The following is a 17550-nucleotide window of genomic DNA, read 5'->3' as shown; positions in this document are numbered from 1 at the left end:
CTGTTGACAACTATATGCATTGTTTTACTAAAATAAATGATTTGAACCTTAAAAACCTTTAATATGGGGAGTTTTATAATAATGAAAAAATATTAATTCATCGATGTTGGATTCCTGAATTTGTGTTACGTTAAAAATGTAGCATATCATTTTTTAAACAGTGCAGTGATTTGGAAATTTTTAATGCACTAAATATATTCAATACATGTAGTTAATTTTGGAAAATGTATTTTCCGTTTAAGAAGGCAAAATAAAGAGAAAGTTAGCTATGTTAAAAAAGTGAATCGTAGCACATAAATCTATGGAAGCTACTATATATTTTCCACCCAGTACGGAAATGTGGACCAGTCGTACAGTTAACAAAAGATCACCCTAATGAATTGGACATCTCATATTATATGCATGAGTAAAACATTTTTGAGGACTTGAGTAACTTAACTATTTTAAAACCTTTCATGTATGCATGGAAACGTAAATATCAATCACACCATGATTTGAAAATCTTTAAAAAGGATAACATTGATAGCAACACCTAGTAATTTCCGATTTCCCTTTTTTCAGGCATAATGCATAGGCAGAAATATGAATATAGATATAGAGTATTAAATCTTATAAATAACATGCGCATTGTTTATTTTTTCTTAAATGAAGTCCTGATTAGAAATATTATTCGATCAACAGATACACCTTACTACTCAATTACTATCTCAAGATATAGTAAATCCAAAATGTCTCATTTTTTGTTCATATTTCCAGATAAGTGTCATGACGCAAATATCAATTGTGTGAAGAAAGACATATCATTTGGACAATGTTCGATATTAGCATTGGAAAAGCATATTTCTAAACAGACTGTATGTTCATTGTTTAGCATTATGCACTCTTTAGATCCTAAATCAAAGAAACAACAACAAGTGTTATATATATATATATATATATATATATATATATATATATATATATATATATATATATATATATATATATATATATATATATATATATATATATATTTATATATATATATTTGTTTTCCCTTAAACTGAAATGTCACAATTTCATTCATAGCACGTGATTGCCTCATATATCTATTTGTTCGATGAGAAATAATATTAGGCAATATGGCCGTCATAGCCGGACGCTTCGCTTACTCATTTCGACATTTCATAGTATTTAATTCATAAACTGCATACCGTAAGTTCTTAAAGTATTTAGAGTAATTGCCCTTTGAAATTCGTTAAAATTAGAGTAATGGCCCTTAGAATATTGAGGTCACATTGTTTTGTCTGGAGCAGAACAAAATGGCAAAAAAATTTGCTCAAATCTCTGCAGAGGAAAGGGAGAAAGCATTTAAAATTGAATAGCAACAGAACATTGCAAGTAAACATGGGTGAAGCAAAGATTTTTAAAAAGTATTTGAAAAGTGAGATTGAAAATTTTGAAGAGTTTTAATAAGTTTATTTGAACGAGATGTTAGGAATCTTGTACATGGCTTTGCGTTGATCATCGCTATTTGTGAATAAATACATGGTCCTCGGGAAAACAAAACACTTATTAGGTTAGTTACTGACTCACTATGGAAATATATTGGGTTGATCAATCTCATAGACGGCTTGGCTTCACCTCGCCATCTATGAGATTGATCAACCCAATATATTTCCGTAGTGAGTCAGTAACTAACCTAATATGTAATAATAATATATATATATATATATATATATATATATATATATATATATATATATATATATATATATATATATATATATATATATGTCAATTTTTTTTAACACTAATTACAAAAAAAGAAAGAAAGACGGCACTTGTTAACTTCAATGTCAACAGCGAGTGAATTATCATACAGTGTATTAAAATATGAAATAATGTTGTCAATCGCAATATAACTATGAGACTCGCAACATGCGAAACATTGAAATATGACTTTTAATGCTTAACTGCAATTAAATTCAGCACACGGAAAATTCATCCAATCCAAGACTACCCTTTAATCTAGTACTTACACTAATGCACACGCATTCCCCCGGGGTCCTGTTCACCTGCGTTTTGTTTGTTAAGTCTTATTTCCTTGACTTTAGTTTTCCTCTTTTGGATTGCGGGGCGCGTCCTCCAGTTGCGGCAAATTTGTACATGCCCACTCCTTGAATTTGTGGTTTGCTTATTCTTTGCATTTCTAGGAGTTTGATTGCTTTCCGTCAACCTCTGTCACGAAGTATGTATATAGGGCGCAGATGTGATTCTAACATTTTCAAAATAAAAAAGTGTATAATTATAAATTTTCCGATCATTCATTTTGACCATAAATACGATTAAATATACTGTCTATCAACATCAACGTTAAAAAAATATGGAAACATTTTTGGAGAAAGCATTCAATGAATTCAAGTATCATTTGTGCAACAAACTTATCTGATAACACAAATAAGTTATAACCAAGACAGACTACAATCTCAGAAAATCGTTTACTACCTTGAACGACGAATTTTACTTTTGCTTGCAAATTTCTCATTTGCATGTACGTAGGGCAACCACAGGCTATTGTTTTAAACTTTTTGAGATGCATTACAAGCTATTTTAAAAATCGGAATTTGTGCGCTTGATATTAAACTATCATTCACTAATAGGTTGATGTAAAAGTAAATCAAATAGCGCATTATTAGAATAAACATAATGAAAATGTACAGATACGTGTAGTACATTACTATTATATAATAAAAAATAATATGTAAAAATAGTACATACCTATTATAGAAATAATAAATATGTACAAATAGTACATTACTATAATAAGAATAATTAATGAATATGTAGCGTTATAAAGAATCTGTATGGTGACAAACTACCAAGCTGATCTACCTTTTGAAAAGAAAATAAGATATTTTTTTGTTAATACTGCTATGCATTTTAGCCTTTTATTTTGATTTGTTTTCATCTTTATACCGAACTCTTCATATTATTAATTACATTGTTATCGTCTAAAACTGCTCAAAATTGTTGTTACATGGTCAGGATCAATTCTTTTATGTATTATTTCTATTGAAAATATTTCATGAAATAAGTTTTAGTTTTTATTGATAAAAAATACTGATGTTATTTATTTTTATTTTTTTTAAAATGCAAATATCTATAACTTGAATAAGATCATATTCGAAAATAGAATAGTACAGTGCCCCGTATAGGGCTTTTAAGTCACAAATATGGATTGTCATGCGTGTATGCTAACTGTTTCAAGATTTTATTATATGTGTGACTTTACTTTTGGATTAACCTTCGTATATCATGCTTGCCTAATATTGTAACGCAAAATATAGTTTTAATATTACTTGTTTTGTTTATTATATAAATAAGACACTTCAGATAATCAGAAAACAGCATTTGCTTTGGTCAGAGTGTAAAATGTTAGGCAGGATATTCGATATCATTGGAATCCTTGGTAAGTCTTTCTTTGTGTACCACTGCATTTGTTAATTTTTCAATCAATGTCGTTTTGCAGATTGCTCTCAATAATTGTCGTGTTTTAAAACAGAACACATTTACCATGCTCTTTCCTCTATTCACTTTGTATTTTCCATGTATTTCTTAATAAACATTATTAGTAATAAAGTATTGCTTATCATTAATACAGAAGCCAATTGCAAGTTCGAAAAGCCCGAGTTTTAAGCAATTTGTCTACGTATGAATACATATATGCATATTTCATGAACTTTGAATGCAGGTAATTTGTTATGAATAAATAAAATCATCCTTGGATGAAGGGGCTAAATTGTCACATTGGGAGGTTTTAAAAAATATTTTTAAAAAAATGTTTGCATTTTATTTAAACATCAAAATTTATACAGGTAAAAAGGATCTTTGTAGATTCCTTTTTTTTAAGAACTATTATCCCTGGGGTTAGGGTGGGCCAATGTTGGAGGCTTGATGTTTAACATAGTAATTGATAAACAATCTTTCTTTTTTTTTTCTCAAAACAATTTAGCCATTAAAGCCATTAAAGCAGTAAAGCACTCTATTAAATGGAAACACCCTCAGGGTATATTCAAGTTGTTTTCTTTTTCTTTTTCAAACCATGATCCCTGGAGTAGGTTTCAAAAATCATAAATGGAGATCAAAGCGTTTTTATCGGACTTACTGGGAAAAAAACTTAAAGATCTTATTTAAAAATATCCTTTGGTAAAAAAAATACCTTGAGTAAAAGCATTAAAAGCATTAAAAAAAATTCACAAACTGCATAATAGCATCTTGGTATACTTTCAACTCTAACTTGATGATTATTTCTTAATGTTTTATTATTGATGTAATTTCCAATCATTTTTTTTCATAATGATTTCACAAATTCATTAGTGTCTCCGGTCAATGCAATCAGGAATATTCCATTCTCACCTAGTAGAGTCACGCAGTGCTTGTCTAAGATCAGAGCAACGTATACCAAATGAGCAGTGAATCAGTCTTACCATTTCATGAAATGCAATACACCATTAGGATGGATGGGTGAACAGATAGATAGATCGATAGATAGATCGATCGATCGATCGATAGATAGATAGATAGATAGATAGATAGATAGATAGATAGATAGATAGATAGATAGATCGTTCACCTGCAAAACAATAATTAATATAAAATTATCTAGAAATATGGTAGAGTGCATCTGGTTTAAGAATTAGTATTGTTTTTCACGTATTCCTTTTGTTTAACATTACACTGCTTTTGGACTCAAGTGATATTTTATCGATTTAGAGTTAAAAAGATACCAAAATGCTTAGATGTATTATAATTATGAAGTTTGTGAAATATTTTTTTTTAAAAGCTATAACACAAGTCATTTTTTTTTGACTTAAGGATTTTTTCATATAAGATCTTTAAGATTTTTTCTTCTAGTTTTTCCAATGGAAAAAAATGTTGATACACCAGGGATATTGAATTGAAAAAAAACCCCAACTTGAATATACCCTAAGGGTTTTTCCATTCAACTAAGTGCTTTACTGCTTTGATGGCTAATTTGTTTTGAGAAAAATTAAAGAAAGATTTTTATCATTTATTTCTATGTTAAACATCAAACCTTCAACATTGGCCATCCATAACCCCTGGGATAATAGTTAAAAAAAAACAAGAAACTACTCTACAAGGGTGCTTTTACTTGTTTGGACTTTGATGGTAAAAAAAATGCCAATTTTTTTTTTAAAAATCATTTCTTAAAACCTCACAATGTGACAATTTAGCACGTTTATCCAAGGATGTTTTGTCTAAGGTTTGATTGACACTGGCCCCTGGATCAACAAGAAGTTGAATTTGTTAAAGTTTTCAGACAGATGAACATAATACAGATAAAAAGTGTTCAGAAAAAAGAATTGATCATCAATAGGTAAGATGTTGTGTAAAGTAACAGGACACAATTAGATATATTTGAATTGACTTTGAAGAAAATTTATAATAACCATTTCGTTGTTTTCTGTAGCCATTTTAAATACTTTATGATATCACCAATCCAAACAACAGGAAGCAAACAATCGAGGTGATTCAATTTGAATTTTAAAGTAATGATGTTAAAGTACAAGTACGTGCAATTGATAGATTCTGAACCTTGGCATCGATGACCGATTTCTTTGTACTTACTGAAGTATAGTTGATGGGATATCTAACTATTTCTAAAGAACCCAGATCGTATATTTTGTAAATTCTTTAACGGGATAAACCAATGTCCGTGTAATATCATGAGAGATGTATTTAATTTAATTATAGAATTATAATCATCTAGCAAATTTTTCTTTAAATGATTAGTCTTTATATATTACATCATTGCAACAAAATATTGGCGCTTCAGTCCCAATACTCTAATTTACTACAACTTGAAACAAAATTGCAGAATTGTGGAGTTAAGCAATTGCAAATAAAAGAATAAAATAAAAAACCCACCGAACATTATTACGTGAAGCACACGAGGAAGAAAACGGGAACGTTAAGCTAATTTGGTGTATTGCTATGCCTTTTTTCAAGAGTTTAAAGTACGACGACGGTCAGTATTATTTTCATGATTTGAATTTTACTAAAGACGGTTAACATTATTTTATTTATTTATTACAAATTACGTGTACTCAAAGTTCATGAAATATGCGTATGTGAACAAATTGCTTAAAACTCAGACGTTGGGTTTTTCAACCTTGCAATTGGCTTCTGTTTTAATGATAAGCTATATTTTATTACGAATAAAGTTTCTTAAGAAATACCAGTAAATACACAGTAAATAGAGGAAAGAGCATGGTAAATGTGTCCTTTTTTAAAACACGACAATTATTTCAGAACAAGGCTGTTAAACTGATCTTGATTGTAAATTAACAAATGTGGTGATATACAAAGTAAGACTTACAAAGAAGGTAAAATTAAAGATTCTCATGATGTTCGATTGCCCTACCTAAAATAATACACTATGACCAAAGCAAATGCTGTTTTGTAATAATATGACGTGTGTCTTATTTATTTTGTAAAAAGAAAAACAAGTAATACTAAAACATATATTTGGCGTTACAAGATAAGCACAATATACAAAAGTAATGTCACAAATGCAATAAAACCTTGAAACAGTTGGCATACATATATGACAATGCACATTTGTGACTTACAAGCCCTATACTGGGCATTGTACTATTTTATTTTTGAATATGATCTGATTTAATTTATAAATGATTTTAACTCAAAAAAAAAAAATAACATCAGTATTTTTGATAACTAAATACTATTTAATGGAATTTTAAACAGAAATCAAACTTTGAAAAATAAAATGATCGTGACCACGTTACAACAATTTTGAGCAATTTTAGACAATATCTATGTAATTAGTAATATGAAAAGTTCGGTATAAAGATAAAGGAAAGATTCAAACAAAAGGCTAAAATGCATAGACTTTATTTACTAAAAAATAGGTCCTGTTAAAATGGTTCTGTCACAATTACAGTGAATGCGTAGCAGAGACTCATCCTGTGGTAAAAACTGAACTTTTTTCATATGAAAAACGAAAAATATGTGACACGAAACACCATGCATGACATACGAGGATTGATAGAAAAAAAAGATGTTTCCACTTTTAAATGGTTTCTCTTATGTAACACTATTTGAGAAAACCGTTGTTATTCCTGCATGAAAGCAGTCTTGGTCAAGAGGTCACAAAAGCGCATGAATAATCTGGGTCACTTCTTTTTCTATGTGCACAAACTAAGTGATTGATGTTAGTATGCATTGTATGTTTAACACCTCAAACAATGGATTTTTGTTGATTACATACTGACTAGTACACAAGCAGCCAAGCTTTATAGTTCTGTAAACACTTTGGTATCCATTATCATAACGGTCATATTTGCAGATGATTGGAAAATTTTGTCAATTTTCCTTCATATTTTGCCTTTGGCAGTATAAAGCGCAGGTCTGCTCAGGTACGACTTTTACATGGTTTTGATCCTGAAATCACACACATCGTACTTTAAAAATGAAACAAACAAAAAACAAAGTAGGTTAGTCTTTATAATACTTACATTCTTGTAATACCCCTTGTGAAAAGTAAAAAAAGAAGGTTTTTTTGTAATATTGAATAATTTAACTCTCGCCTATTAAATCAAACACTCTACGATGTCACAACTAATTCCAAAGTCCCCGGATGCATAAATATCAAAATGCGTTCTTTCAATAATATTAACAGTTTTGACGAGTGAGGTTTACAATAATTTTACAGTGGATAATGAAAAAATTCATAAATCTTTAGTTTATTGGGTCAAATGATTTTTAAAGCTACATGCAAGAGCTTTTTCTTCTTTTAATTGCATATTTTGAAAAGGTAATTTACTTAGTTTTACTTTTGTTTTTAAATTTAAATTCATTTGAAAATTAAACTGAGGGTTATTCTTTCCCCTGTGCAGTTCTGCAGTATATATGAAATTAACAAGTCGACATGTAAATTATAGGCTATTATATGTGAATACCCCAATAAGTATTGATAGGTATTTCTAACACAGGTCATATATTGAAGTTAGGAAAATATATATGTAAACTATACAGACTGAAACACAGAATTTGTGATTGATTTCTGGCAGGACCTCTATGACGTATCACTATCAGAGAGCCGTGTCCTATCTGAAGAAAGTTCAACATTCCATAGCTTCAACCTATACATCATTCAAGAGATGGCACAGGTAAAGGGTTTTTCCCAGTTCATATTCTAACCCCCCCCCCCCCACCCCCCAACCAACCACCCCCACCCCCCAAAAAATGATAATATTGCAGTATATTTTGGAAATGTTTTTTTTTTTTTTTTTTTTTTATAATTTATTTCTTTTTCAAGGAACAAACATACAGAAAAGACATTCAGTCACACACACATACACACCCACACTTATGAAAAAACACCTAAATGTATTATTTAATGGTTACTTGCCTACATGAAAAGAAAAAAGAAAAAAAAGAAAGTTTAAGTGACAAAACAGAAATAGAAAAAATAGTCATAATGAAAATAGATTAGATGTCAGCATCAAAGATACATTTCCAACTGTCCCATAATTTTTCAAAACATTGTAATTTACAAGTTTGTACTGCAGCATATTTTTCAATATTGTATTTTAGTTTTAAATGACAAAGGAAACCAATTACACATGGAATCTTATTTGACATAAGACAACAAAATATATATTGTTTCATATAAAGAATTATAAAATTAATGACTTTGTTATGAAACGACAATGGAAGTTGGCCAAGTATAATATTAGACATATTAAATCCGACTCTTTCAGAGGTCTTTCTGTAAATGTATAAACTAAGTTCACTCCACAGGGTATGTATTTTCTCACAAGAAATAAAAACATGTATAATAGTTTCAACATTACTTTTACAGAACCCACATATGTCAGTAGTTTTGACATTAATTTTTTTAAGGTAGAAGCCAACTGGAAGAATTTTGTGTAAAATTCTAAATTGAAGCCATTGTACAGAAGAATCTTTGGTAGTATTAAAACAAATCTTAAAAATGTCACATATAGTAAGATCTTCAACATTATAATCCGTTAGATCTGTTTTCCATTTGGTTACAGCAATTGGAACAACTACATTTTCATTCAAAACATTATAAATAATTTTTGTACACTTTTCATGGGGTATAACTGTTTGGAAAAAAAATGGTATACATGGATTAGGATTTCTTTTAACAGAAGTCCTGTCAATATTTGACATTTTGAAAAACTTAAAAATTGCTGTTTTTACACTATTGTATTGCATTGTACATAGAACCTTGAGACTGTATTTACATTTAAATTCCTCAATATCTAAAAAATTACAATTTTCATCATAAAAATCTTGAATAACCTTTACACCGGTCTTGTACCAGGCTTTAATAAAAACATATTTATTTGCTATGTGTATATTTGAGTTATACCACACTGGAGTATTTAAAAAATTATCTTTTACCTTTGGGTGATTCTTATAGGTAGTAATAAAACATAACCATGAATTTAACACATCTTTCCAAAAAACATTGTTTACCTTGTGTAAGCATTCAATTACAAAACTATCACCAAAATCAAACAATTTTTGTAAAAAATCATTTCCATAAATGGTAAATAAAAAATCCATCCAAGGTTTGTGTGCTTTTGTAAGCCTTTTAATCCAAGAACACTTAAGAGATGTTATAAAATTGTTAATGTCAACCATTTTTAACCCTCCTGACGAATAGTCCTGAGTAATGACTGACCTCTTAACTTTATCAATCTTAGATTTCCACAAAAATTCAAAAATAGTTTTGTTAAGGTATGAAATTGTTTCTTTCTTTGGATTTGGTAGTGATATGAATAAATGATTTAGTTTTGGAATGAGCAAACTTTTAATAACAGTAATTCTACCAATGGGAGTAAGAACTCGTCGTTTCCATTGCTGGATCATAGCTATAATTTTTGGAATTAGTAAATTATAATTAATATCGACAATATTATGAAGATCTACCGAGAACTGAATTCCTAAAGCGTTAAATGTTGTTGACCCCCAATCCAATTTCCATCTTGTGTGATGATAGACCTGATCTGAAAATTTTTTTGATCCAATCCAAATAATCTTTGTCTTAGATGTATTTATTTTAAGACCAGAAAAACTAGAAAAAAATTCTATGGTTTCTAGAGCTGCAAAAAGAGATTTGGGTGAACCATCAAGGGCTAGTGAAGTGTCATCTGCATATTGTGATATCTTATGTTCATTATCGTTAATAAATATACCTTTAATGTCTTTGTTTTGTTTAATCATTATTGCTAGGATTTCTGCACACATGATGAATAAATATGGAGCAACAGGGTCTCCTTGCCTACATCCCTTTTGTACAACAAACTGTTGTGATAAATGGCCGCACTGTAAAATAGCAGCATGGAAGTTTGTATTTAAAATCTTAATCCACTGAATAATATTCTCCCCGAAGCCAAAATATTTAAGGACTTGGTATATGAATGACCACGACATAGAATCAAACGCCTTTTCAAAATCTATAAGTACTAAAAGACCAGGTATGTTTTTGAACTCAGTATAAGATAAAAGGTCAAATATAAATCTAGTATTCTCTCCAATGTACCTTCCCTTGATAAATCCAGACTGTGTATCAGATATTAAATAATCCAAAACTTTTCTGATTCTGAAACTAACACACCCTGAAATAATCTTATACAAAACATTCAAAAGAGTGATAGGTCGCCAGTTTTTTAAGAACTGTCTAGGTTTATCACCTTTAGGCAAGCATGAAATAATTCCAAGCCTCTGTGAGATGGGGAGTTCCTTCCTCAGAAATATACAGTTAATGGCTCGTACAACAAAATTTTTAATATCTTTCCAAAAAAATTTAAAAAATTCAGCAGTGTACCCATCACTTCCAGGAGATTTGTTGTTCTTCATATGTTTTATGACATTCAATACCTCTTTTTCTAAGAAAGCCTCTTCTAAACCATTTGACAACTCCTTTTCTAACTTGGGTGAATTGTAATTAGAAATAATATTATCTAAATCAATCTTTACCAAATTTGTATCCACACTTGCATATAATTTTTCATAGTACTTCTTAACATAATCTAGTATTTCTCCTTGTTCATGTAGCGTTCCAATATCCTCAGCTTCAATTTTTTTTATTGTTTTATTTAAATAATTTCTAGATTCCAAATTGCAAAAATATTTTGAAGGTTTTTCGCCTTCCTCCAACCATTGGGCACGAGATCTAACCATATGCCCAAGTAACTTTTCCTTGCGTAGTTTTTCCAAAGCACTTTTTTTTTCATCCAAAGTATTAATATCAACAGTAGAATTTGATTCAATATACTCTATCTCCTGAATAAGCTTTTCTTCAGTGTTGTTTCTGACCTTTTTTCTATATGTTGAATAAGAAATAGTTGCCCCCCTTATTTCCATCATTAACACCTCAAAGAAAAGACTTTCGTCAATACCACTTTTACATTGAAAATTACCACTCTCTACATTGTCTAGATATTGGCTACTGACTGACTGAATAATATCTTTTACTTTTACCACATATTCTTTGTCCGACAAAAGAGTATTATTAAATTTCCAAAGCCCACGTCCTTTGGTGAAAGGATTAAATTTTAACTCAAGCAAAACAATGGAGTGATCAGACCTGTAACCCGGTTTAATAGAGCAGTTTTCAACTAAATTTGACAAACTATTAGAAATAAGAAAAATATCAAGGCGGCCTTGTTTCAATGGATTTTTCTTGCGCCAAGTGTAGACTTTTTTCTCTGGATTCAGAACTCTATAATAATCGATAAGTTGCAAATCTTCCATAATTTCTAAAACTTTACTACGAGCCTTAGGGTTATTAACTCCTGTGTAATTAAAAGTGTCAAGAGAAGGATTTAGAGTTAAATTAAAATCACCACATAGTATAAAATAATCATTATCAAAATCTAGAAAAATATCCCTAATATTTTCATAAAAACTAGGGGTGTCCATATTAGGCTCATATATATTTATAAGTGTTACCTTGTTTTCTTCAATGATTAGGTCCAATGCAAGTAAGTTACCATCTGTGTCTTTCCTTTCTCTGAGGACTTTGAATTCAAAGTTGTTATTAAAAAGTATACAAACACCTCTTGAATTTGACATGTATGAGTTAAAGAAACATTTATATCCCCACTGAGATTCAATGAATGGTTCATGCTCAGGTATAAAATGCGTATCTTGAAGACAAATTATCGAGTATTGTTTTTGTTTGTAGTAATTAATGACATCTTTACGTTTATTTAGAGTTGCAAGCCCCTGACAGTTCACCGTAGCTATTGTAATATTATCTGACTGTGGCATCGTGGAAAGTAATGAAATAAAAAACAGTGCAAAATAACATAATAGAGAATGACTTAGATTTCAGCAAGTAACCACTTACCAGCCCATTATTTGACAAAAACACACACACACATAGACATTCACACCACAAAGCACACCTATCGTTCATTTATTTGGTATGGCGATCCCGATCAATTAACTGTTCTTTGTCCTCGATCCCGATCGAATTGTTGCTCCCGCAATATCGGATTTAGAGTTTTTTTAGCTTCAAGTCCACCGAATCCAGTAGATCGAATTTGTGCCGAACTCCTTGGTGGTCCAGTGCAAACGTTTTCCCGTTGAAGTACCAGGCTCTGTCAATTCGCTGGTCGTCGTTTAATCGCCGAAGAAGTTGTGAATTTTGTTGAGTGATATGATCAAACATAATAAAGTTCTTTTTTACTTCTTGATTTGATCTGTGTTTAATCAAATTAACTTTTGCCTCTGTGTTTTTGAATTTGGCGATGACAGGCCGAATTTTTCCACGTTCCCCCGCGCGGGGGGTGTTAAGGAAGCATATGGGCAATTTAGCGTCTTATTTTGACTGTTATATTCAAAATCGTGAAATTAAATAACTATTTTAAATACGACCAAAAACTTAGTATTATCCTTTGAAAAAGATGTCAGTGCAATAAAATCGGGTAGTACATTACTGCCACATTGGTGCATTATCACGTGACAACTATAAATAGCTTACGTATATTCCTTAACATAAAATGAGATAGAACAACACTACCCCGCAGTTTCCAAAATAAAATAAACATACCAAGTGAAGGCAAAACATCTCAGTTTAATCAAAACTGCTGCTAGAATCCTATGTTTTTCTTAATTCAATAGTTATTCATCCGGTTCTCGTAAAACCTTCCCAACTTTAATAAAGTTTGTACGGAAAACGGCAAGTTGCATCAAAACAACACACAACATGGGATTCTAGCAGCACTTTTCAATTTAAGCATTGATCAAACTAACGATACATATAAAATTCCAAGTTCAATATATGCGGGGTAGTGTTGTTCTAGTCGGATTTTTATATCGTAAACAACGACAGAGGAAAGCCTGGTCGAGAAATAAAAGCAAATTTACATACCTTTTAGCGAATGATTGATAAAACTATTATCTCTCCCAGTATTCTTATGTTCCATTCTCAATAAATCACACCACAATATTTTATTAGAGTTCTTAGATTAGTTATATTTTGAATATGTTTACAATGCTTTCCGATCAAATTCACACGACATTCAACTTTTAGTCATGACGTCATCAATGTGTAAATCTACGTAATACAAACTAATTTCTGAAAAAAATATGACTTCAGTATTTTTATTTGATTTTGGTCTACGTTTCGTTGTTTAGATAATTGAATATGTACATAATAACTAAGATATGTGATTTCACGAAATTACATGTAACTCAGAATTCATATGCTTCCTTAACACCCCCGCGCGGGATCCGATGGATTTCCAAGATGTCGGCAGGGTCGATGATCACTCCTACTGTGTCTTTCATAATTGCGCAGAGATCCTCTCGGAGATTTTCCTGTCCTTTCTCCTTCCATCCTATGAACTTAATATTGTTCTTTTGGGAATACTGCTGGTTTTGATTCGCTAATGTATATGCAGTTTCTGTTAAAGTTTGATACCGCTTCAAATTATCTTTTAAAGATCGCAGTTCTTTCAGATGTTCGTGGAATTTCTCTTTCAATGCGTCTAGATCCATATTCATTCCCTCTGAAATGTCTTTGGTGCAAGATTCAAATTCTTTAGCTTTTGTGTCGATCTTACTATCAAACTCGTTTCTCACCTTGGCCGTAACGGTAGACGTGAGTTCCTCTGTAAGCGCTTCTTTTACTTCTTTGATGATTTCATTTTTTATTTCTCCCTTGATTTCAGACACAATCGTCGTAACAATGCTTTTAATATCGTCGTTTTTTACCATTGATGTTCTGATTTCTGACAAACTTTGGTGTATGAGTTTCAATTCATCGGAAATATCAGTGGCGTGACCGTCCGTATCTGAACTACTCGTGCGCTGTAATTTTGACGGTCTTTTGTCAGATACAGTTGAGTTTTTTACAGACGATGGGGCGGAATGCAGACTCAATTGTACTAACCTTTTGTCTGTTGTTTTCTCGTTCTTTTTTTCTTGTTTTTGTTTTCCCTCCATAGCCAGCGACATATTCCAACACAAAACAGTCCGATGAGTAGGTACTCACTACGAATATTTTAACTTCACAGTTCACAATATAATATCTTTAAAGAACACAAAATACAGCAACAGCCGGATTTCCTACTGTTCGTTTATGGATTCAGCGCCTTTAGTAAGCCTTTAAAGTTTTAAAGAGACAAAAAAGAGCAATTTTTGCGGAGCCGTCTAAAAAACCGTCAGTCAGCTTTCATCACGTGACCGGAACCCTTTTTGGAAATGTTAATAAAAGTACTCGGACTCCCTAGTTTAGTTTTGAACATTATGTTATACTCAAAGATGCCAATTTCATGATTTATAGCACACAATAAATGAAAATTATTTGAGATTTCTTCATGAAAATCTGCATATAAACAGAAGACATTTTTCTTTCTGTAAACAGAGTTATTTTCCCTTGGTGTTGAATAGCTAATATCTAATTGAAAAAGAACTAGTCTTTTAAGACTTTGACCCCTGCGTGTACGAGTAGACATTGCAAATGATAATGGACATTTACGAAATAGATACATCGGCACACCACATTTACATAACCAAGCCTTAAGCCTACAGTAATGCTATTAATTTCACTACACTCTGCTTAGTTAGAATAATGTACGTGTCTCTGGACAGGCCTTCACCACAGTTAAAATGCCTCCCATATACTCGTATCTGGAGCAAAATTGCAGAATCGCTCCGAAACAATTATGGAGGAAATTAATGAAGCTGAATTGAAAATAACAGTCAAAATATTCATAACAAACCGTTTTTGAGACAGTAAATACCTTTTTGTTGAAAAATTTAATTCATATAAATGAAGAATTTAACACTTGTTCACAAACAATTTTTACTCGCTTCAAATTTACACACTGTGTTGACATTCGGAAATTTCGGTATTTTTCATATTAAATGCACTGAGTTAGAGTTATTTCCTGTATTGTTTTTTTTTTAATGAACAGAATAAGTAGCAAATTTTCAATGAAAATTTACACATATTTGTTTTATCGTCTCTGAATTTATCCATGTAAATGTAATATTGTGGAAACATAAACTATAGAGCCTCCCGTGATTTAGCGTGAATGTAATGCGCATGCGGAAGATTGTAAAATCCAAAAAATACAGATGCTTTCCGGATTTTCAAAAGGAATTTTCGTTGATTATTATTTAGCGAAGCTTGATTGAGAAAAAATACAAACAAATTGGTAATCTTTAAGTACAAATAATGTTAAAAATATATAAAACAAAAGACAGTACTCTTTCAATTTCTCGGTATTAAAGCCCAAAAATTCGAGTCTATTATTTTAGTATAGTAGTATATAGTAGTAGTAGTATATATTTGTCCTAGCTATTTTACTTTCACCTTGATGCATTTGTATATGTATATCATTAAAAGAATATAACTATCATTAAGCAATTGCCCACTGGCAATGAGAGTGAATGAGTCGAAAATACAATAAGGATGAACATTTAATTTTTATCGATACATTTTGTATTTGAACCATTTTAATAAGAGCTTGGACTTTTGGTAGATGTGTCAAACAGCAATATGATGTAGGCCTGTCAATTTCATTTTTGGTCACTCAGCCATGGCTCTTGGAAATCATCAAGATTTGTCTGGCTTTTAAGCAATCTGTGTATATTTCACTTGAAACCAGACCCATTTTCAACTTGTTTTGATGCAAAAAATATATCGTTATGTCCTAACGAAAGTCCAAAGTCTTGCTTTAAAATTGTTCTATAATTAATGCTCTATTTTGATTTTAATATGAAACAGTGCCTATATAAAGGTGATAGAGATGCATGAGAAAGTGGATGCTGCCACGATGGAAGTGTCAAGGCAACTACAAGAACTCGTCTCCAACCTCAAGGTATGAACAAGTGTACTGTATATTCCTTATATTACGCGAGTACTTAGTTACGCGATTTTACGGTTTTTCATCAAATCGCGAGAATATAAATCGCGAATGCTAAATTTTTTTATAATTCCAAATGGATTATATCTATCCAAAAATAAAAGCAAAGATTTTCAAAAAATTGCTTAATTCTATGATTTCAATCGAACAGGTTTAAAAAAAAAACCATTCTGTCGTCAGTTAAGAAACCCTCCATGAAACAAAGGCAACTGGCAGAACAGGTCAAAACAAGGTAATGATCATAAATTGGAATTTACTTTTTAACATTCAAAATGTAAACAAAAGCTTTGCTTACATAGCAACGAACTGTCAGCTCTGTAACTCGCTTTAAAATCAAAGAATGTCTCCTAAAAATTGGTTGCTTTGTAAAAATGCCCCACTGAAGCATTGTAAAAATTAATGTTTAAAATTATTTTGATCTAATTCCATCTTTTTGTGGTCATTTGTTGTCAGACTTTAACTTTTCCATCAGAGAATCTTTACCTTACAATCTACATGCATAATGGTGATCATGTTTCATATTGAATGTATTTGTCTATTGATCATGCATGTACACATCAGGAAACAGGAGTTTGGGTCAACACCTTTTTGAGTTTTGAATCATAGGTTCTTTAAAACCAAGATGAACTCATTTTGCAATTGATCTCTGTCTCATTTTTTGCTATGCCAGTATATTCCTTTTATGAAAGTGAGACTTGGATAAAAAATGAGCTGGTCTAAAGTTTATGGCCCTGGCACCAAAATATATCGTGTTTGATTTCCCCATTTTCTTTGAACAGTTCATCCTTTTTTTCTTTTCCTCTATTCAATTGCACGTGTTCTTCTTGTAGAGTCAATGTTATAAGTCAAGACATGAGTGAGTCCAAACAGATAGCACAAGAGTCCCGAATCCATATGGAAAGGTTTGTTGTATACATATCTTGTCTGTCTGTCTGTCTGCCCGCCTATCTGTCTCTGTGTCCTTTTTGCCTGTCTGTATATTTTCTATCTCCATGTTTTTTTTGTCTGTTTGATATGTACTGTACTGGTGCATTTTATAAGTTCAATCTACAATGCATAACAGAAGTGGTGGTTTTTTTAATGGGCTTTTTGGATGTTGATTCTA

General features: G+C 31.0%; 1 protein-coding gene across 2 annotated transcripts in view; it reads left to right on the top strand.

Moving 5' to 3' along the window:
- LOC128158623 (inhibitor of nuclear factor kappa-B kinase subunit epsilon-like) overlaps positions 1 to 17550 on the top strand; it is a 37504-nt gene that overhangs the window by 19702 nt on the left and 252 nt on the right. For both annotated transcript variants that reach the window (XM_052821552.1, XM_052821550.1), the window contains one exon: positions 17276 to 17347. In XM_052821552.1, coding sequence (XP_052677512.1) covers positions 17276 to 17347 — 72 coding nt within the window. The remainder of the gene's footprint in view (positions 1 to 17275; positions 17348 to 17550) is intronic.

The sequence above is a fragment of the Crassostrea angulata genome, chromosome 8 (assembly GCF_025612915.1).
Source record: "Crassostrea angulata isolate pt1a10 chromosome 8, ASM2561291v2, whole genome shotgun sequence".
In the NCBI taxonomy this organism is placed as follows: domain Eukaryota; kingdom Metazoa; phylum Mollusca; class Bivalvia; order Ostreida; family Ostreidae; genus Magallana; species Magallana angulata.
Note: the sequence above shows the minus strand (reverse complement) of the source record. Positions and strands in the feature narration are given on the sequence as shown.